The sequence below is a fragment of the Heteronotia binoei genome, chromosome 5 (assembly GCF_032191835.1).
Source record: "Heteronotia binoei isolate CCM8104 ecotype False Entrance Well chromosome 5, APGP_CSIRO_Hbin_v1, whole genome shotgun sequence".
NCBI classification, from domain to species: Eukaryota; Metazoa; Chordata; class Lepidosauria; order Squamata; family Gekkonidae; genus Heteronotia; species Heteronotia binoei.
Genome location: NC_083227.1, coordinates 13820324 through 13843906, shown reverse-complemented (window position 1 = coordinate 13843906; position 23583 = coordinate 13820324). Strand labels below are relative to the sequence as shown.

At 45.5% G+C, this 23583-nt stretch overlaps 1 protein-coding gene across 1 annotated transcript; it reads left to right on the top strand.

Annotated features, from left to right (window-relative positions):
* Positions 1–476: 476 nt before the first annotated feature.
* Positions 477–23086, top strand: LOC132571080 (zinc finger protein 883-like). The gene is made up of 3 exons (XM_060237744.1): positions 477–568; positions 15682–15786; positions 19213–23086. The coding sequence occupies exons 2-3, from the start codon at positions 15753–15755 to the stop codon at positions 21174–21176; spliced, it is 1998 nt and encodes a 665-aa protein (XP_060093727.1). The 5' UTR covers positions 477–568; positions 15682–15752; the 3' UTR covers positions 21177–23086.
* Positions 23087–23583: the final 497 nt, after the last annotated feature.

Sequence of the window (23583 nt, the reverse complement as noted above, 5' to 3'; positions counted from 1 at the left end):
AGATGACCCTGGAAGTCCCTTCCAACACTAGGATTCTATGAAAGAGGGCTCTCCTTCCTTGGAGGTTTTTCAACAGAGGCTAGATGGCCCTCTGATAGCAATGAAGATCCTGTGAATTTAGGGAGAGGTGTTTGTGAGTTTCCTGCATTGTGCAGGGGGTTGGACTAGATGACCGTTGAGGACCCTTCCAACTCTGGGATTCGATGATTTGACGTTTATTCTATGTGGCTCTTCTGTGAAGCAACGTTGGCCACCCTCGGCCTAGAATCCCCCGTGCAGAGTTACTCGCGAGCCACCTCGGCAAGCTGCCTGGCAGAAGTCCGGCCCCTACGTCCGGGTCTGGCGCGGTGGAGCGGCGGGGCGGAGGAAGCTTTTCTCCTTCCTCTGCAGCACTGAACGAGTTAAAGCGAGCGATCCGCTTCCTAGAGAGGCCCGGCAAGGCATGGGTGGGGGGATAGAGAAAAAGGTCTTTTCCGGGGGAGGGCTCTGCTGTTGAATGGCAGGGGGGGAGCTGCAGATTTGCAACATCAAAGCCTTGCCGCCGGAGCCTGGGGAAGTTTACTTACGAGTAAGTCATTGGGGGTAAACCTTTTAAAGGCCTGCAAGAGAGAAATGCGGGCTTGGTGCATTTTGGATGGGGAGTTTGCTTTGCTATAAAGTGACTTTTCAATGCCATGGTTTGATAAATGCCTGTTCCGTGGAGACAAAGGGCCGGGCCTCTTTGTGGCTCCTCCCGGCTTCCTTCTAGGGTTGCCAATCCCCAGGTGGGGGCAGGGGATCCCCCTCCCCCCGCTTCAGGGTCATCAGAAAGCAGGAGGGGAGGGAAATGTCTGCTGGGCGCTCCATTGTTCCCTATGGAGACCGATTCCCATAGGTATAATGGAAAATTGATCCGCGGGTATCTGTGGCTCTGGCGGGGGGCGGCGGCTGTTTTTTGAGGTAGAGGCACCAAATTTTCAGCATAGCATTCAGTGCCTCTCCCCAAAATACCCTCCAAGTTTCAAAAGGATTGGACCAGGTGATGCAATTTTATGAGCCCCCAAAGAAGGTGCCCCTCTCCTTCATTATTTCCAATGGAGGGAAGGCATTTAAAAGGTGTACAGCCCCTTTAAATGTGAAGGCCATAACTCCCTTTGGAGTTCAATTATGCTTGTCACAACCATGCTCCTGGCTCCACCCCCAAAGTTCCCAGATATTTCTTGAATTGGACTTGGCAACCTTACTTTCTTTCCTGCTTTGTCTCAGCGGATCCTGCCCTCCTGTTGGGGCTCATGGGGGTAGAATTGGGCATGGGGGGCAGGCTGTGAGTTGGAGTGGGTTGGCCCTGATCCAAAGAATGGCCACTGGAGATCAGTCATCTTTGTGGGACGCCCAGGGCGCAATCTCCCCCCCCCCCCAAAAAAAAAAATGCTTTCTGCCTTTATGAAAGCCCTAAAGCCAAATCCTTTATAGTCTGGTTTTGGCTGTCATCCATTTACATATGATACACCAGGGGTGGCCAAACTGAGAGCCACATAGAATAAACATCAGATGTTTGAGAGCCGCAAGACATGGACATCAGATGTTAGGAAGGAAGGAAGGAAGGAAGGAAGGAAGGAAGGAAGGAAGGAAGGAAGGAAGGAAGGAAGGAAGGAAGGAAGGAAGGAAAATAGATGGACGGGAGGGAGGGAGAGGTGGAAAGAAAGCAATTTTAACTTAAATGCCTTCTCCAAGCCACCAGCTGGCTTGGTTTGGAGAAGTGATCTAAGGGGACAAATGCATTCTCCGAGCAGGCCAATGGGGCAGTGGGAGTTTGAGAGCCTCACACAATATGTGTGAAAGAGCCACAGTTTGGCCCCACTGAGATACACCATTATCTGCATCTCAACCAAATTTCCTGATGATGGACGCAATAAAGCTTTTAAAATTGCTACCATTTTAAAAAGTTTTATTAGTTTCAGGAAAAGAAATAGGGGTAGGGAATAGAAAACAGAATACGTATTAACCTTGTTCTGCAGAAAGTTACTTTCAAAGAATAGAAGCCTACATCTGCAATACTTTCTTAATATACATAAATTGTCACATATTATTATCTCTATGCTAAACATCATCAACATTTTGATATTTTATATTATGAATCTTTTAGTTAAGGTATCTATTAAGTTTGACAATTCCAATAAAGGCAATTTTGTAATATGAAATACAAGAAAAAAAGGAGAAGCTTTTAAAATTGCTGCCAGGCTGCTGACTCTTTTAAGATCCTTTGGGTTCTATGGAACAAAATTAACAATAATTCTATTGGATAGTTTATTGCAGGGGTGGCCAAACTTGATTATAATGTAAGAGCCACGTAGAATGAATGTCAGATGTTTGAGAGCCGCCAGACGGGAACGTCAGATGTTTGAGAGCTGCAAGGAAGGAAGGCAAATAGAATTTTTGGAGGGAGGGAGAGGGAAAGAAAGCAACTTTAACTTTAAATGCATTCTCCAAGCTGCTGGCTGGCTTGACTAAGCGATTGAAAGAGAGAAATGCCTTCTGCAAGCTGGCGGACAGGGCGGTGGGAGCTCGGAGAGCCAAGCAATATGGGTGAAAGAGCCACGTGGCTTCCAAGCCAGAGTTTGGCCACCCGTGGTTTATTGAGTGTACCATCCTGTGTTCAATCACTCTGTGTGAACTCCCCTGAGTCCCACTGAGAAAGGCAGACTTTTAACAAGATAGATCCAAGTGGGCAGCCGTGTTGGTCTGAAGCAATAGAAGAAAGTAGGAGTCCAGTAGCGCCCTGAAGGCCAACAGTTTTATTTAGAATGTAAGCTTTTGTATGCATACTTCTTCCGACAAGGAATGAGGTGCGTTGAGCAAAGCTACATATAACTGGTGGGCTGCTTGCTAGCAACAGGGCAATTAACAGACAGCTTTTATTACCTTTTATTGGCTTCCCACGCAAATGCTATCCAGACCAAATGTTCTTTCAGTTTGTTAATTACGCTATTTTGCCACTGGATTGACATGACATGATAGAGGTTTACAAGATAATGCATGGGATGGAGAAAGCAGAGAAAGAGGTCCTTTTCTCCCTTTCTCACAATACAAGAACTCGTGGGCATTCGATGAAATTGCTGAGCAGACAGGTTAAAACGGATAAAAGGAAGTCCTTCTTCACCCAAAGGGTGATTAACGTGTGGAATTCACTGCCACAGGAGGAAGTGGTGGCGGCCACAAGCATAGCCACCTTCAAGAGGGGTTTAGATAAAAATATGGAGCAGAGCTCCATCAGTGGCTATTAGCCACAGTGTGTGTATGTGTATATATATATATATATAAAAAATTTTTGCCACTGTGTGACACAGAGTATTGGACTGGATGGGCCATTGGCCTGATCTAACATGGCTTCTCTTATGTTCTTATGTGACATAGAGTGTTGGGCTGGATGGGCCAGTGGCCTGATCCGACAGGGCTTCTCTTCTGTTCTTATGTGACACAGAGTGTTGGACTGGAGGGGCCACTGGCCTGATCCAACATGGCTTCTCTTATGTGACACAGTGTGTTGGGTTGGATGGGCCATTGGCCTGATCCAACATGGCTTCTCTTATGTTCTTATGTGACACAGAGTGTTGGACTGGATGGGCCACTGGCCTGATCCAACATGGCTTCTCCTATGTGACACAGAGTGTTGGGCTGGATGGGCCATTGGCCTGATCCGACAGGGCTTCTCTTCTGTTCTTATGTGACACAGAGTGTTGGACTGGAGGGGCCATTGGCCTGATCTAACATGGCTTCTCTTATGTTCTTATGCTCTTAATTGTGTACCACGTTGCATTTTGAACCACTGCCCGCCCGCTATATGCGGCTTTGCTCACTGTACCTCATTCCTTGTCTGAAGAAGTATGCAAGCATACAAAAGCTTACATGCTGAATAAAACTTCGTTGGGCTCAAAAGTACTGTTGCAGGGGTGGCCAGCGGTAGCTCTCCAGATGTTTTTTGCCCACAACTCCCATCAGCCCCCAGCCAGCACACACACACACACACACATATATATATATGTTTGTGTGTGTGTATTTCTGTATATGTATGTATGTGTGTGTGTGTATATATATATTGGCCACTGTGTTACCCAGAGTGTTGGACTGGATGGGCCATCGGCCTGATCCAACATGGCTTCTCTTATGTTCTTATGTGACACAGAGTGTTGGACTGGATGGGCCATTGGCCTGATCCAACAGGGCTTCTCTTATGTTCTCATGTGACATAGAGTGTTGGACATGGATGGGCCATTGGCCTGATCCAACATGCCTTCTCTTATGTTCTTATTGTTTCACGTCCCATCTGCCATTTTCCTGGTGGTTCGTTGTGTCCCCCTGTTCACCCAGGCAGCCCCTCTGCCCTAACTTGGAGAGGCTTTGTGGTCCTCTGCCCTTTCCCCTCTGTCTAGGGTTGCCAAGTCCCCCGCGACCTCCCAAATGGCTAGAGCGTCCGGGAAAACCATAGAGTTTGCCCAGACGCTCCTGGAGCGGTCGGCGTGTGATGTCACTGGTGCATTTGGGCCGGTGGTTTGGAAACCTCCAAGCTGGGAGAACCCCCTCCTGGCCTGGGAACTTGGCATCCCTAACTCTGCCAAATTCTTGCACAGAGCTGTGGCCAAACCCGTCTGGCCTATTGAGGAGGTACCTGCAGTGGTTGAGCTCTTAACAGTCATTTTGTGCCAGGCTCCAGCTGACTTTCGTACAGAAATTTCAGTGGGTCAGCAGTGTTTATAAGACCCCAATTCTCATGGGTTCCTGGTGCTTCTTTTCCACCCCTCTCGCAATTTACTAAACTTCCTTACCAATTTTACTGAGTGTGCCTATGGCAGCTGTGAGAAGGGTGAATGAAACTGGATTTTTGTTGTTGTTGTTGTGTGTGTGTGTGTGTGTGTGAGAAAGAGAGAGAGAGCGCGTGGCTGCTTTTTGGCAACCCCTAGTGGGGCTTGGACGTTCAGAGAGATAGCTTCGTATTGCCTGCCGCTGCGCCCCGGCCCTGGTATTCCTTGGAAATCTTCCATCCAAGTACTTACTAGGGTTGGCCGTGCTTAGCTTCCAAAATCTGATGAAATCGGGCTTGCCTGAGCTATCCAGGTCAGGGCAACGAAGTAGGATTTAAACAGGCAAAATGAACGAGCATCTAATTGTTGTGGGGGTCTGTCTAGACCAGGGGTGTCAAACATCAAGTCCAGGGGCCGAATCAGGCCCCTGAGCAACTGGCTGTCATCTGCTTCCTTCTCCCTCCCACTAGTTGTAAGCTTCTCTTTATTTCCATAATTGCCCAGGACATTTAGAAGTCTTTTTAGGCCAAGAAGTCTTTAGAAGTCTTTTTGAGAGCCAGTTTGGTGTAGTGGTTAAGTGTGTGGACTCTTATCTGGGAGAACTGGGTTTGATTCCCCACTCCTCCACTTGCAGCTGCTGGAATGGCCTTGGGTCAGCCATAGCTCTGGTAAGAGTTGTCCTTGAAAGGGCAGCTGCTGTGAGAGCCCTCTCAGCCCCACCCACCTCACAGGGTGTCTGTTGTGGGAGGAGAAGATATAGGAGATTGTAAGCCGCTCTGAGTCTCTGTTTCAGAGAGAAGGGCGGGGTATAAATCTGCAGTCTTCTTCTTCTTCTTCTTACTTTTATTAATCTCCAAGTGAGATTAATAAAAGGGAACACAGGCAGTGGCAAATCAAATGCAAGACTGATCAGGCAGGCAAAAAGGGACTATGAGGAGCATATTGCAAAAAATATAAAGACCAACAATAAAAATTTCTTCAAATATATTAGAAGTAGGAAACCAGCCAGGGAAGCAGTGGGGCCCTTGGATGACCATGGGGTAAAAGGATTACTGAAGGAGGATGGGGAAATGGCTGAGAAGCTGAATGCATTTTTTGCCTCCGTCTTCACCGTGGAAGATGAGAAGTGTTTGCCCGCCCCAGAACCACTAATATTGGAAGGGGTGTTGAAAGACCTGAGTCAGATTGAGGTGACAAAAGAGGAGGTCCTACAACTGATAGACAAATTAAAAACTAATAAGTCACCGGGTCCGGATGGCATACATCCGAGAGTTCTGAAAGAACTCAAAGTTGAACTTGTGGATCTTCTAACAAAAATCTGTAATCTTTCATTGAAATCTGCCTCTGTTCCTGAGGACTGGAAGGTAGCAAATGTCACCCCCATCTTTAAAAAGGGTTCCAGAGGAGATCCAGGAAATTACAGGCCAGTCAGTCTGACTTCAATACCGGGAAAGTTGGTAGAAACCATTATCAAGGACAGAATGAGTAGGCACATTGATGAACACAGGTTATTGAGGAAGACTCAGCATGGGTTCTGTAAGGGAAGATCTTGCCTCACTAACCTGTTACATTTCTTTGAGGGGGTAAACAAACTTGTGGACAAAGGAGACCCGATAGATGTTGTTTACCTTGACTTCCAGAAAGCTTTTGATAAAGTTCCTCATCAAAGGCTCCTTAGAAAGCTTGAGAGTCATGGAGTAAAAGGACAGGTCCTCTTGTGGATCAAAAACTGGCTGAGTAATAGGAAGCAGAGAGTGAGTATAAATGGGCAGTCTTCGCAGTGGAGGACGGTAAGCAGTGGGGTGCCGCAGGGCTCGGTACTGGGTCCCATGCTCTTTAACTTGTTCATAAATGATTTAGAGTTGGGAGTGAGCAGTGAAGTGGCCAAATTTGCGGATGACACTAAATTGTTCAGGGTGGTGAGAACCAGAGAGGATTGTGAGGAACTCCAAAGGGATCTGTTGAGGCTGGGTGAGTGGGCGTCAACGTGGCAGATGCGGTTCAATGTGGCCAAGTGCAAAGTAATGCACATTGGGGCCAAGAATCCCAGCTACAAATACAAGTTGATGGGGTGTGAACTGGCAGAGACTGACCAAGAGAGAGATCTTGGGGTCGTGGTAGATAATTCACTGAAAATGTCAAGGCAGTGTGCGTTTGCAATAAAAAAGGCCAACGCCATGCTGGGAATTATTAGGAAGGGAATTGAAAACAAATCAGCCAGTATCATAATGCCCCTGTATAAATCGATGGTGCGGTCTCATTTGGAGTACTGTGTGCAGTTCTGGTCGCCGCACCTCAAAAAGGATATTATAGCATTGGAGAAAGTTCAGAAAAGGGCAACTAGAATGATTAAAGGGCTGGAACACCTTCCCTATGAAGAAAGGTTGAAACGCTTAGGGCTCTTTAGCTTGGAGAAACGTCGACTGAGGGGTGACATGATAGAGGTTTACAAGATAATGCATGGGATGGAGAAAGTAGAGAAAGAAGTACTTTTCTCCCTTTCTCACAATACGAGAACTCGTGGGCATTCGATGAAATTGCTGAGCAGACAGGTTAAAACGGATAAAAGGAAGTACTTCTTCACCCAAAGGGTGATTAACATGTGGAATTCACTGCCACAGGAGGTGGTGGCGGCCACAAGCATGGCCACCTTCAAGAGGGGGTTAGATAAAAATATGGAGCAGAGGTCCATCAGTGGCTATTAGCCACAGTGTGTATGTGTGTGTGTGTGTGTGTATATATATATATATATATATTTGGCCGCTGTGTGACACAGAGTGTTGGACTGGATGGGCCATTGGCCTGATCTAACATGGCTTCTCTTATGTTCTTATGTACTTCCTTCTGTGTGACAGCTTGTTTTGCAAGGCTTCCTCAATCGCACAGGAGCTACAGAGCAAAAGCTCTATTTTCTCCATTGGCTGAGGCTCCTCCCTTGGGGAGGAAGGGGGGGACGAATAGCTTGCCTTGCCAGGCTCTCTCAATCGCACAACAGAACTACTGAGCCAAACCTTCTATTAGCTGAGGCTCCTCCTCATCCTGGTCCCCTGAGGAAGGCAGGAAAGAGCCAGAGCTTCCTTTGCCCAGTTCCCTGGATCCCATGGCAGAAATACAAAGAAAGCTCCTTTAAGACCAATGAGTGCTAATGTTTTAAGCCTGTTTTAATAACGTCATACCACCCCCCCCCCCGGCAGGTTTCAGATGAGGCCAAAGCACAATGGATCACAGTAATACTCCATCAGCCTATACAACCATGGACAATTCAACAAAAGCCCTGTGTGTAGCATTCATGGTTTTGGCGGCAGCCTTTGCTTTAGTCAACAGAGATCAGCTCTAGGAAAAGCTGGCAAAGTCTAACATTGATAAGAGACTGCTGTTTTTATACAGTAGTTACACTGTGACACATTCGCACAAATTAAGGTGGACCCTTCAGGTTCTTTACCAAGAGGTATTCTGGTAGGCAAAGGAGTAAAGCAAGGGTATGTTTTAACTCGTCTCCTATTCAATTTATAGGTAAATGCCATTGTCCCCAAATTATCCAAATTTGTCCTGCCCCCTATAGACATCAATAAGAGCCCCGTGGCGCAGAGTGTTAAACCTGCAGTACTGCAGTCCTAAGCTCTGCTCACGACTTGAGTTGGATCCCCGGTGGAAGCTGGGTTTTCAGGTAGCTGGCTCGAGGTTGACTCAGCCTTCCATCCTTCCGAGGTCGGTCAAATGAATACCCAGCTTGCTGGGGGTGAAGTGTAGATGACTGGGGAAGGCAATGGCAAACCACCCCGTAAAAAATCTGCCGTGAAAATGTTGTGAAAACAACGTCATCCCGGAGTTGAAAACAACTGGTGCTTGCACAGGGGACCTTTCCTTTCCTATAGACATCAGAAAATATCAATCCTGTTTATATGCCGATGATAATGGCACTAATTTCCCTAACCAGAGTTGGAGAAGAAGATTTTGGATTTATATCCCGCCCTATACTCTGAGTCTCAGAGCGGTCACAATCTCCTCTACCTCCCCCCCCCCCAAACAAACACCCTGTGAGGCAGGTGGGGCTGAGAGTGCTTTTATAACAGCTGCCCTTTCAAGGACAGCTTCTAGGAAAGTTATGGCTGACCCAAGGCCGTCTCAGCAGGTGCAAGTGGAGGAGTGGGGGAGTCAAACCTGGTTCTCCCAGATAAGAGTCCGTGCACTTATCCACTACACCAAACAGGCTCTCAAAAAGACTTCTAAAGACTTCTTGGCCTAAAAAGACTTTAAACGTCCTGGGCAATTATGGAAATAAAGAGAAGCTTACAATTAGTGACATAAAAACCAATGTGATTTTTTTTGGAATAGACCAAAAAAGTTTATCTGGAGAATACGTGGCATATCACCAGAGCAGTGTAAAACCTATAAATACCTTGCCATGGCTCCTGAATTGGAATGTCCATCTAGCCTCAATTAAATCCTCAGCTTTTAAGATTACTGGAGCAATAATAAGATTTTATTACACTGGAGGTAGCTTTCTTATAGATCTGCACTGAAGCTCTTTAGGATCGAAGTTTGGGGCTGGAAGGGACACATTCTCAATGGTTTAGAAACAATTCAGAGTTCCTTTCTGAGTCGCATCTTAGCATTGCCAAAAGAGAGGGCAGCGGCTCTGTTGAGGTCAGAATTTGGCCTGCCCTCAAGTCAAGGCCTGTACCCATTTTATAATTCTAAATCATAGAAGACAACCCAACTTACTCTCAACATGTCAGAGTATTAAAGAAAATTGTTTTAAGATGATGTACAGATGGCATATGACTCCTAAAAAGCTGGCAAAGATGAACAATAAGATGCCAGATAGATGTTGGAAATGTAAAAAACATGAAGGTTCTTTCTACCATATGTGGTGGACTTGTGAAAGAGCGAAAAAGTATTGGCAGATGATTCAACAAGAGATTTCTAAGATCTTGGGATACGAATTTAACAAAGTTCTAGAGACTTTTCTGTTGGGATTACAAATGGAAAAATTTCCAAAAGAAGATAAAACTTTAATCTGGTACTTGCTCTCAGCTGCTAGGACTTCGTATGCGCAGTTGTAGAAGCAAGAAAAAATACCAGAGAAATGGGATTGGATTGTAAAAGTTATGACATGGAGTTAAATGGACAAGTTAACAAGAACCTTAAGAGACTATGATTTAGAAGTATTTAAGATGGAGTGGAAAATGTTCAGAAGATACGTAGAAAAAAGAGTGGAAAATAAAAGGACTTTGGACAATTTTTGATAATGACTAAGTACAAGAGGGAGGAGGATATTAATTTTGGTTCTTATTAAGTAAGGGTACCTTTAATATTAAGATTTTAAGTATATAACACCGGCGGGGGTCAAGTAACGGGAGGAGGGGTGGGTGGAAAGTAATATATGGGATAGATTAAAAAAGTAATTATTAATGATGTAAGAAATTGAAATTTATTACCATATGTTACTAATAAAATGGTTTGAAATCAGAAAAAAAGAAAACCCAACTTAACACCGGCTCATTCAGCAATTCTAGCTTTCATATTTTGTTACGCGGGGATAGGGCCTGCTCTGATTTCCTTTCTAATATCACCACTCGCTGTACCATTCCAGATGATTTGCTCCAACCTGGATTTGTGAGAATGGGGATTTAAAGGGGACTCTGTAATTGATAACTTCTCAGCTATACACCAGAAATTTGCCCCATGGAACAAAGATGAAGGCAGCCCCGCGGCGCAGAGTGGTAAAGCTGCAGTGCTGCAGTCTGAGCCCTCTGCTCACGACCTGAGTTCGATCCCAGCGGAAGCTGGTTCAGGTAGCTGGCTCCAGGTTGACTCGGCCTTCCATCCTTCCGAAATCGGTAAAATGAGTACCCAAATGAGTAGATGACTGGGGAAGGCAATGGCAAACCACTCCCACAGTCTCCTGGCTTCATCCCCAGATATTTCTTTAATGGGTCTTGGCAACCCAAACCTCCGACCAAACTTATAACAAAGAATAATTTTACTCAGAATAGAAATATAATAATAAAATTCTTACAATTCAGTATAAATTATATTGTGCGCTACAAGGACTGAAAACATGCTCCAAAATTTATAAGGCAAATTAATGCATTTACAGTGTTGCTTTTTCAGACAATGCCAACTGAGCTATTAAAAGGCTGGTACTCTACAATCCCCGCTGCTCAACGTATTTGCCTGTGTAAAAGCTCTGTGGAAGATCCACCATACTAAGTTCTGACGTGTTCTTTGTATCTGGGGACCCAGGAATAAATTCCTGGCCTTGATTTTAGCTCATCTGCAGCCCTTTTCAGATCCCAGAAAATTAGTTTATAACAGAACCCTGTTTCCTCCAGATTAGCTCTTTTTGCCCTGACTGCTAGGAAGATGAGAGAAAACTTTGTTTCTAAAAGCGCCTCTAATCGATTTTTTTTTATATTATTGTGTTGATTGCATGCCGAGGTATTAGAATTCTAACTTTGGTTGTTTGCAGTTTTGTTTTAGAGATGTTTTAATTGTGGAGGCTGATGGCCATCACAGTAAATTTGTTGGTGATGATGACGAAGCAAATGACTGAGGGAAGTCTTATCTCAGGGGTGGCCAAGCTTGGTTAACATAAGTGCCACATAGAATAAAGGTCAGACGTTTGAGAGCTGCAAGACGCAAATGTTAGATGTCTGAGAACCACAAAGGAAGGAAAGAAGGCAGATAGAGGCAGACACCCCATGAAGAAGAAGATGATGATATTGGATTTATATCCCGCCCTCCACTCCAAAGAGTCTCAGCGGCTCACAATCTCCTTTACCTTCCTCCCCCACAACAGACACCCTGTGAGGTGGGTGGGGCTGAGAGGGCTCTCACAGCAGCTGCCCTTTCAAGGACAACCTCTGCCAGAGCTATGGCTGACCCAAGGCCATTCCAGCAGCTGCAAGTGGAGGAGTGGGGAATCAAACCTGGTTCTTCCAGATAAGAGTCTGCACACTTAACCACTACACCAAACTGGCTCTGAGGTGGGTGGGACTGAGAGAGCTCTCCCCAGAAGCTGTCCTTTCAAGGACAACTCTGTAAGAAGCTCTAGCTGACTAAGGCCAGGGGTCATTTTGTAGAAAAATAAGTGGTGAAGCTCATTAGCGTAACTCATTAACATATGCAGCCCCCCCCCAGCCGAAAGCAACCTGACGCAAGAAAGGAGAGCCCTGGGCAAGTGAGACCGCCTGTTTGGACTGGCTAAAGATCCAGCTAGCCCAAGCGGACCTCACTCAACTGTAGGGCTTCCAAGTCCCCAGTCCGGGCGGTTTCCCAACCTGCCAGCCCACATTAGGCTGGTGGGTGGAACTTCCCCCGATGTTGCTGGTGCGATGACGTCACCCAGAAGTGACGTCATCACACCAGTAACGTCGCGCGGCAACTGCTCTAGGTGTTTCTGGGAAAACTCTTATTGTTTTCCCGGACACTCGAGACATTTGGGAGGGGAAACTCGATGGTACAATAGGTAGCATAGAGTTTTCCCCTCCCAAATGGCTAGAACATCTGGGAAAACCATAGAGTTTTCTTGGAATCACCTAGAGCAGTCGCCGCATGATGTCACTTCTGGGTGACATCATTGTGCACACCCCGCCAGGGCTTAAAGGTACTTGGCAACCTTACTCACCTGGGGCTCTCCTTGGCTGCCCCCCCCCCCCAGTCAAAAGGCCAGCAAGCCACTCGCCACCCAAAATCACATAAGAAGTGGAGAAAGGGTGGCACGGGCTTCTCCAGGGGTTAATGAGGGCTGCTGGGGGTGTGGCAAAACCCCTGGTGGCTGGCTGGCTGCCCGCTTTCCTAATCCAGGGATTGTTATGCAACTACACCTACTGTTCAATGGACAAGATAGGTAGGTGGGGAGGAGGGGGGCTGTCAGAACATAAGAACATAAGAGAAGCCATGTTGGATCAGGCCCCCTCCTCCCCAATATATGTGTGTGTATACACACACACATACACAAACACATATATACACACACTGTGGCTAATAGCTACTGATGGATCTCTGCTCCGTATTTTTATCCAATCCCCTCTTAAAGCTGGCTATGCTTGTAGCCGCCACCACCTCCTGTGGCAGTGAATTCCACATGTTAATCAAGAAAGGTGCAAGAGCTACGCTCCTGTGAGCTCCTGCTGAATCTGAGGCCTGCCAAAGGCCATTCCAGCAGCTGCAAGTGGAGGAGTGGGGAATCAAACCTGGTTCTCCCAGATAAGAGTCCGCACACCTAACCACCACACCAAACACTTTAGAAATAAAGTGCGCAATCATCCTGAAACCATCCCCCCTCCTCCCCACCCCAGCTAGGGTTGCCAAATCCAATTCAAGAAATATCTGGGGACTTTGGGGGTGGAGCCAGGAGACTTTGGGGGTGGAGCCAGGAGATATTAGGGGTGGAGCCAAGATCAAGACTGTGACAAGCATAATTGAACTCCAAAGGGAGTTCTGGCTATCACATTTAAAGGGACGGCACACCTTTTCAATTCCTTCCTTCCATAGGAAATAATGAAGGATAGGGGCACCTTCTTTTGGGGCTCATAGAATTGGACCCCCTGGTCCAATCTTTTTGAAACTTGGGGGGTATTTTGGGGAGAGGCGCTAGATGCTATATTGAAAATTTGGTGCCTCTACCCCAAAAAACAGCCCCCCCCAGAGCCCCAGATACATGCGGATCAATTCTCCATGGTTTTCTATGGGAATAAATCTCCATAGGGAATAATAGAGTTCCCAGCAGACATTTCCCTCCCCTCCCCCCGCTTTCTGATGACCCTGAAGCCGGGGGAGGGCCTCCAAACCGGGGGATCCCCTGCCCCCACCTAGGGATTGGCAACCCTAACCCCAGCCCAATGGAAAATTGTCTTCCACAAAACCAGTCCTTGGTGCCAGAAAGGTTGAGGACCACTTGTCTAGAGACTAACAACAGTTTAGTTCAGTTTAGTTTAGTTGATTTATATTGTACCCTCCCTGCCAAAGCAAGTTCAGGGCAGCTCACAAACATACAGAACAACAATAAAAACAGTTAAATTAAACATTAAATAAAGAATTTAAAACAGTTTAAACAATTTGGTGCTAATTCTGTAAGATTTATTTATTTATTTATTTATTCCGTAACTTATATCCCGCCCTTCCCACAAGTGGCTCAGGGCGGCTTACAACAAATAATAAAACAATAAAATCGGAACAAATTAATACATTTAAATTCAAACATTTAAAACCTAAAAACCTTAAAATTTTACATTTTACATTAAAACTGTGCAGTATAATCACAAAAATCTAAGATCTAGAAAGCTACATTTGTCTAGTCAGGCGTAGGCTAACCGGAAGAGGGTCGTCTTACAGGCCCTGCGGAACTGAGTAAGATCCCGCAGGGCCCTCACCTCTTCCGGTAGCTGGTTCCACCACATAGGGGCCATTGTGGAAAAGGCCCTGTCCCTAGTTATTTTGAGGCGCACTTCCTTGGGCCCGGGGATGGTGAGAAGATTTTGAGTCCCAGACCTCAGTACTCTCTGGGGAACGTGTGGGGAGAGACGGTCCCTCAGGTAGGCAGGTCCCAGGCCATATAGGGCTTTAAAGGTGACATTCAACTTTTCTTCCTTCTTCATCTCCCTCTCAAGCAAGTGGACAGGTGATATTCAGCCATCATCTTTGCAGGGCTTTTTGGCCTGCTCATCTTTTACCTCAGAAACATTCTGGTCTCTTAGACACTTTACTGGTTTCTGCTAAAACTGCTAGAGCCTCCTGCTATAACTCTCTGGTTCCGTAAATTATGGGATCACTTTCTCATGGATGCTGTTAACTGACATAATAAATAACTCTTTGTGCTCTCCAGTTTTGAAGGCAAATGGTTTCCTGTTTTGGAATTTCCTACCCCATACAATTTATTTCTTCAGGGTGCTCCCATGTACATAAATGATTATGATATTTTTAACTTTTTGTGGATAGTGCTCTAAGGTGAACAGATTCCTTTTCCTTTTTTTAACTGTGCTTGTTAACTTCTAAAAAAATTTTGTTCTTAATTTTTAGGCGGTGATCTATAAATGCACACTACACTGTGTTATTATGAAGAATAATATATGCTTACTCTTAAATTTTCCGGTAATTTACTCACTATGTTGTGGCCATTTTGTATGGCCTTTCGCACTAAGTTTTTCTTAACTCTTTGTAGAATACCTAGGGCATCTTGTTTAGGTAATATTCTATTGGTTGTACTTTCTTTATATCTTTAAACCTGATGTTTATCTGTCGATACAGTTGATACAGATATTGATACAGTCTTTGGAGATTTATAATTTAAAAAAAAAAATTTGCGGTGATGTCTCTCTATTCTGTATTTTTGTCCAAATGATTTTTGAACATATGAACATATGAAGCTGCCTTATACTGAATCAGACCTTTGGTCCATCAAAGTCAATATTGTCTTCCCAGACTGGCAGCGGCTCTCCAGGGTTTCAAGCTGAGGTTTTTCACACCTATTTGCCTGGACCCTTTTTTGGAGATGCCAGGGATTGAACCTGGGACCTTCTGCTTCCCAAGCAGATGCTCTATCACTGAGCCACCGTCCCTTCCCCCTTTTCTTTGTACTTGTAATGATTCCTGCTGTTCTATTTTTGGTATTTTAGTAAAATCAATTTATTTAAAGAATATCTTTTACAGAGGTGTGGAAACGGCTTCTGCTCCTCCAGTCCAGGTAGAGGAGATGAGGGGGGGGCAACCTGGGTCCCCCCTCTCCTTTCACAGAGGGGCTTTTGCTCCTGCAATTGCTGTTAAGGTGTCTGAGGGAAAGGGGGTATAAGTGTCACTCCCTTTGCGCATGCCCTGACACCCTCTTGAACTGCCGCCTTCCAATGTACAGTCTCTGCCTGGCATGATCTCTGACGAGGAAATCTGCCTTTTCTTCCAGCGTTCATTTTCCTTTGAGGAGGTGGCCGTGTATTGCTGGATCCGGGCCAAAGAGTTCTACGCAGGGAAGTCATGCTGGAGACCTGTGGACGTGTGGCCTCTTTGGGTGAGGATCTTTGCTCCTACACTTGCAGCTGCTGGAATGGCCCTGGGTTAGCTGTGTCAGAGCCCTCTCAGCCCCACCCATCTCACAGGGTGTCTGTTGTGAGGGAGGAAGATAAAGGAGATTGTGAGCCACTCTGAGACTCTGATTCAAAGAGAAGAGTGGGGTATGAATCTTCTTTTCCTCCTCCTCCTCCAAAGGTTCAAAGGGCTACTATTGAGGTAAGGCATGAATCAAAACTTCAGGGCTTTTTTTGTAGCAGAAGATCCTTTGCATATCAGGACACACACTCTGATGTAGCCCATCCTCCAAGCGCTCTTAGTACAGGGCCTACTGTAAGCTCCAGGTAGATTGGCTCCATCATTTCCCTATGAAGAAAGGTTAAAATGCTTGGGGCTCTTTAGCTTGGAGAAACGTCGACTGCAGAGTGACATGATAGAGGTTTACAAGATTATACATGGGATGGAGAAAGTAGAGAAAGAAGTACTTTTCTCCCTTTCTCATAATACAAGAACTCGTGGGCATTCAATGAAATTGCTGAGCAGTTGGGTCAGAACGGATAGAAGGAAGTCCTTCTTCACCCAAAGGGTGATTAATATGTGGAATTCACTGCCGCAGGAGGTGGTGGCAGCTACAAGCATAGCCAGCTTCAAGAGGGGATTGGATAAAAATATGGAGCAGAGGTCCATCAGTGGCGATTAGCCACAGCATATTGTTGGAACTGTCTGGGGCAGTGATGCTCTGTATTCTTGGTGCTTGTGGGGGGAGCAAAGTGGAAGGTCTTCTAGCTTCAATTGTGAACCTCCTGATGGCTCTTGGATTTTTGGCCACTGTGTGACACAGAGTGTTGTCCTGGATGGGCCATTGGCCTGATCCAACATGGCTTCTCTTATGTTCTAAGGGTGTGTGGCCTAATATGCAAAGGAGTTCCTGCTACAAAAACCACCTTGCATGCACTTATATACATAATGAATAGTCAGTGGTTCTGCCAGAAATCTACTAACCCTGCCCCGTTAATTATTACTTGTTATTGCAAACACCTGCCTAATGACATGTTAATTTCTTATGCCCCTTTCCCATGTTAGCCTCTCCCAAGCACCAAGAATACAGAGCATCATTTGCCCTAGACAGAGAGTTCCAACAATACGATGCGGCTTGTAGCCACTGATGGACCTCTGCTCCGTATTTTTATCCAATCCCCTCTTGAAGTTGGCTATGCTTGTAGCCGCCACCACCTCTTGTGGCAGTGAATTCCATGTGTTACTTTGGGTGAAGTACTTCCTTTTATCCATTCTAACCCGACTGCTCAGCAATTTCATTGAATGTCCACGAGTTCCCGTATTGTGAGAAAGGGAGAGAAGTCCTTCTTTCTCTGCCTTCTCTATCCCATGCATAATCTTGTAAACCTCTATCATGTCACCCCTCAGTCAACGTTTCTCCAAGCTAAAGAGCCCCAAGTTTGATCAGGAAAATAAAAATGCAGGTGTTACAGAAAAGAAATAAATGCACATGTGAAGTGCAAACACAGTTTAAAGCCTTTCCTCTATAAACTTCTGGCTACTAAGGGAGAAAATAAAAGGGAAGAATCGAAAAGATAGAAATGTGTTTCCTGAAGACAGCTGGGAAGCTCTGGAGAAGCACAGAATAGGATGGAAAAGTAGAGAAGCCAACTATACAATTGGGGGAACGGGCTGGGATTCAAAACTTGCTACAAATTAAGAAATTAACATGTCATTGACTTCCAGAAAGCTTTTGATAAAGTTCCTCATCAAAGGCTCCTTAGTAAGTAAAAGGACAGGTCCTCTTGTGGATCAAAAACTGGCTGAGTAATAGGAAGCAGAGAGTGAGTATAAATGGGCAGTCTTCGCAGTGCAAGGAGGTAAGCAGTGAGGTGCCGCAGGGCTCAGTACTGGGTCCCATGCTCTTTAACTTGTTCATAAATGATTTGGAGTTGGGAGTGAGCAGTGAAGTGGCCAAGTTTGCAGATGACACTAAATTGTTCAGGGTGATGAGAACCAGAGAGGATTGTGAGGAACTCCAAAGGGATCTGTTGAGGCTGGGTGAGTGGGCGTCAACGTGGCAGATGCGGTTCAATGTGGCCAAGTGCAAAGTAATGCACATTGGGGCCAAGAATCCCAGCTACAAATACAAGTTGATGGGGTGTGAACTGGCAGAGACTGACCAAGAGAGAGATCTTGGGGTCGTGGTAGATAACTCACTGAAAATGTCAAGACAGTGTGTGATTGCAATAAAAAAGGCCAATGCCATGCTGGGAATTATTAGGAAGGGAATTGAGAACAAATCAGCCAGTATCATAATGCACCTGTATAAATCGATGGTGCGGTCTCATTTGGAATACTGTGTGCAATTCTGGTCACCGAACCTCAAAAAGGATATTATAGCATTGGAAAAAGTCCAGAAAAGGGCAACTAGAATGATTAAAGGGTTGGAACACTTTCCCTATGAAGAAAGGTTAAAACGCTTGGGGCTCTTTAGCTTGGAGAAGCGTTGACTGCGGGGTGACATGATAGAGGTTTACAAGGTAATGCATGGGATGGAGAAAGAAGTACTTTTCTCCCTTTCTCACAATACAAGAACTTGTGGGCATTCAATGAAATTTCTGAGCAGTCAGATTAAAACGGATAAAAGAAAGTACTTCTTCAACCAAAGGGTGATTAACATGTGGAATTCACTGCCACAGGAGGTGGTGGTGGCTACAAGCATGGACAGCTTCAAGAGGGGATTGGATAAAAATATGGAGCAGAGACTTTGAATATAGATAGAATTACAAGCGCAAATCAGGAATAAGAACATACAAACATAAGAGAAGCCATGATGGATCAGGCCGATGGCCTATCCAGTCCAACACTCTGTGTCACAGAAGAACATGAGAAGCCATGTTGGATCAGGCCGATGGCCCATCTAGTCCAACACTCTGTGCCACATAAGAACATAAGAGAAGCCCTGCTGGATCCGGCCAATGGCCCATCCAGTCCAACACTCTGTGTCACATAAGAACATAAGAGAAGCCATGTTGGATCAGGCCAGTGGCCCATCCTGTCCAGCACTCTGTGTCACGCAATGGCCAAAAAACCCCAGGCGCCATCAGGAGGTCCATCAGTGCAGCCAGGACACTCAAAGCCCTCCCAGTGTTGCCCCCCGCAAGCACCAAGAATACAGAGCATCACTGCCCCAGATGGAGAGTTCCATCTATACCTTGTGGCTATGAGCCACTGATGGACCTCTACTCCATATGCTTATCCTTTGGGTGAAGAAGTACCTCCTTTTATCCGTTCTAACCCAGCTGCTCAAAAAATTTCATTGAGCACTCACAAGTTCTTTTATTGTGAGAGAGGGAGAAAAGGTCTTCTTTCTCTGCCTCCTGCTGTGGGTGCTTAATGGGATCTCTCTCTGTCTTTATTCCAACAGGGGATGATCCGAGGGACGAGGAGGATGAGGAACTGCATCGTCTGTCTCCAGATGAAGTCAAGACTGAAGACCTGAGAGGAGATTTCAAAAATCAAGGAAGACGCAAGGAAGACCGGGTCCAGAAGAGGGATGAACCCATTTCTTGCCAGGAGGAGGATTTCCATGAAATAATTCATGTGGTGGAGGAAACATACAAGTGCTTGGAATGTGGAATGGACTTCTCAGATCAAACCCAATATAATATCCATTTGCGAATGCACAGTGGAAAGAAGACCCATCAATGCCTGAAGTGCGGAAGGAGTTTCCTTTATAGAGTAGAATTAATTAGACATCTAACAACCCATGCAGGAGAGAAACATTATAGTTGCTCAGACTATGATGAAAGTTTCACACAGAAATCAGATCTTATTAAACACCAAAGCATTCATTCAGGAGAGAAGCCATCGATCAGTGGAATTACATTATCTGATGGAAAACAGGGAAATCTACATTTCCCAAGGAACATCATAATGAAGGGATGTAAATGTTTTCGGTGTGGAAGGTACTTTAAATACAGATCACAGCTCCTTGTGCACCAAGCAATACACACAGGGGAGAAACCTTTTGAATATTCCGACTGTGGAAAGAGATTGAGTGACAGCAGCAATTTCAGTTTCAGTCTTCAACAGCATCTAAGAACCCATACAAGTGAGAAGCCTTTTGAATGCTCAGTATGTGAAAAGAAATTCAGTCAGAGAAACGATCTTCTACAGCATCAAACAACCCACACAGGGGAAAAACCTTTTGAATGCTCAGAGTGTGGGAAGAGATTCAGTTACAGACGCAGCCTTCAACAGCACCTAAGAATCCACAGAGGTTACAATCCTTTTGAATGCTCAGAGTGTGGGAAGCGATTCAGTAGGAGTGGCCATCTTCAGCTACATCAAAGATCCCATACTGGGGAGAAACCTTATGAGTGCTCAGTGTGTGGGAAGAGATTCAGCAACACAGGTGGCCTTCAAAAGCACTTACGAGTCCACACAGGAGAGAAACCTTTTGAATGCTCAGAATGCGGAAGAAGATTTGGTCTGAGTGGCGACCTGCAACAACATATGAGAATCCACACAGGGGAGAAACCTTTTGAATGCTCAGAGTGCGGAAAGAGATTCAGCCGGAGCAGCGATCTGCAACAGCATCTAAGAACCCACACAGGGGAGAAACCTTTTGAATGCTCAGAGTGCGGGAAGAGTTTCATTCGGAACAGTCATCTACAACGGCATCTAAGAACCCATACAGGGGAGAAACCTTTTGAATGCGTAGTGTGCGGAAAGAGATTCAGTCAGTCAGGCAATCTTCAACAACACCAAAGAACCCACACAGGTGAGAAACCTTTTGAATGTTTAGTGTGTGGAAAGATGTTTGGTGAGAAGGGGAGTCTTCATAAGCATGAAAAATCCCACACAGGGGAGAGACCTTTTGAATGCTTACTGTGTGGAAAGCGGTTCAGTCACACTGGCACTCTTCAACTGCATCAGAGAACCCACACAGGGGAGAAACCTTATGAATGTTCAGAGTGTGGGAAGAGATTCAGTCAGAGTGGCCATTTGCATCAGCATCAAAGAACCCACACAGGGGAGAAAGCTTTTGAATGCTCAGAGTGTGGGAAGAAATACAGTCGGAGTTACGACCTTCAGCAACACCTGAGAATCCACAACGGCGAAAAACCTTTTGAATGTTCGTACTGTGGAAAGGGATTCACACAGAGTTGCCAACTTCAGCGGCACGTGAGAACCCACACAGGGGAGAAGCCTTTTGAATGCTCAGAGTGTGGGAAGAGATTCAGTCAGAGCGGCCATCTGCAACAGCATCTAAGAACCCATACAGGCGAGAAAGCTTTTGAATGCTTGGATTGTGGAAAGAGATTTTGTGAGAGCAGCAGTTTTCAGAAGCATCTAAGAACCCATGCAGGGGAAGAAACTTCTTGAGTGCTTAGAGTGTAGAAAGAGATTCAATTACAGTGGCAACCTTGTAGTGCATCAGAAAATCCACACAGGGAAGAAACTTTCTGAATGCTCCCAGTGTGGAAAGAAATTCAGCCCGAGTGTCAGTCTTCAAAGGCATCAAGTAATCCACACGGGGGAGAAACTTTATGAGCACTCAGAGTGTGGGAAGAGATCCATTCTTTCTGAATGCTCACACTGTGGAAAGAAATTCAGTCCGAGCATCAGTCTTCAAAGACATCAGATAATCCACATGGGAGAAACTTTATGAGTGCGCAGAGTTTGGAAAGGGATTCATTCTTTCTGAATGCTCACAGTATGGGAAGAAATGCAATCAGAGCGTCAGTCTTCCAAGGCATCTAATAATCCACACAGGGGAGAAACTTTATGAGTGTGGAAAGAGATTCATTCTTTCTGAATGCTCACAGTGTGGAAAGAAATTCAGTCCGAGTGGCAGTCTTCAAAGGCATCACATAATCCACTCAGGGGAGAAACCTTATGAGTGCTCAGAGTGTGGAAAGAGATCCATTCTGAATGTCAAACTTCAATGGCATCTAAGAACCCATACAAGGAGAAACCATCTAACTGCTTAGCTTATGAAAACCACTTTTCTCTTCTTTCACAGACCATACAAAGCGTTGAAACCATGTAAACTCTTGTGAAGTGCTTGTATCTGCCCCGAATCCCTACCCTAACATAGAAGAAATGATAGAAATATTTGGACTGAGGACAGAACTCAAGTAAATCTCACAAGGAAGAAAGCAAAGATGTGTTCCGAGGTTGGAAGGAGTTTCATGACCAGCCCATATCTCCTTAACCACTGAAGGATCCACACCGAAGAGGAACCTCATAAATGCTCACTGTTTAGCAAGACCTTGAGGCAGAGACCCACCCAGCCTTCCTGTTTTTAGGATAATAAACACAAGGGCAAAATTTTCCTATAGTGGGGTCTGGTGAGGCCCTTCTTTAAGTGCTCAGGTGTTGGAGGCTCAGAAATGCTCCAAAAGTAGTTATAGGAAGAAGAGCCTTTTTGGTGGTTGCCCCCCATTTAGTCTGTCTGCCAAGCAACTTCTGAGTTCTGCAAAACTGGCTTCAAACATACCTTTTCCCTAAACCCTGTGATGAAATAGACACATCAAGGATAGCAGATGTGGTCTAAACTTGAAAGGGGGGGGGGGAATTACCTCTTTATTTCCACTGACCTCTTACTGAAATGCAGCATTTCCTTCATTTGTGAATGTGGGCAACGCACCACATTAGTATTAGCAGTCACTGTAACAGTGTCACCCACAGAACTTACAGATGTTTCATACTGCATTACTGTTGTTGCAGGCATCTCAAAACATCTGCCGTTCGATTGCACACGGTTGCAGCCTTACGACTGCACACCCTCGTATGACATAGTTGGCCAGCAACCAGGAAAATCTATGCGTACTCGTCATTCAGTTTTGAAACAGTTTTGAAGTTGAGTGTTCCTGCGTTGGTGAGCCAGACATCTACATTGATTTCTGGTATTCCCCGTGTCTTTTTGTTGTTGTTGATCAACGTGTGTGAGGGGAAGTGAGTCATTTTCCTTCTTTGTTGAAGTTCGGCAAAACTGCACAGTTCCAGTGTGGATTCTTACCTCTCCAAAACGCTGCACAGCCTTTTGTAATGCAGTTGGGCGTGGGGGCTACGAGGCGACGCAAAGCAAGTTCACTCAAGTTCCTTTTGTTATTAACTGCGCTAATTGGGCAACTCCATGCCTACTTGTTCTGCCATGAAACAAAACTGGGCATGGGGGCTATAAGGAGACACTCAGCAACTCCACTCAGGTTCCAGTTATTATTTAAATGCAGTAATTAAGAAGCCCATATATTACTGTATCATAATTTTTTAAAAAATTAATAATCGCATTTCAGTGTAGTTGGTTTCCTTGGCAATCTTCTGTATTTTTTTTTATGCATCTAAAAACGTTCTTCTGAGCAGTGTTGCCTCCAAGCTGAGTTAGCGTGAGCTAGCTCACAGATTTTTAGCCTCCAGCTCACACATTTTTGTCTTCGCTCAGCTCAGCCCAGAGATCCAGTTTGGTGTAGTGGTGAAGTGTGTGGACTCTTATCCGGGAGAACTGGATCTGATTCCCCACTTCTCCACTTGCACCTGCTGGAATGGCCTTGGGTCAGCCATAGCTCTGGCAGAGTTCGTCCTTGAAAGGGCAGCTGCTGTGAGAGCCCTCTCAGCCCCACTCACCTCACAGTGTGTCTGTTGTGGGGGGAGATTGTGAGCCGCTCTGAGACTCTGATTCAGAGAGAAGGGTGGGGTATAAATCTACTGTCTTCTTGAGAGCCAAGTTGGTGGAGTGGTTAAGTGTGCGGACTCTTATCTGGGAGAACCGGGTTTGATTCCCCACTCC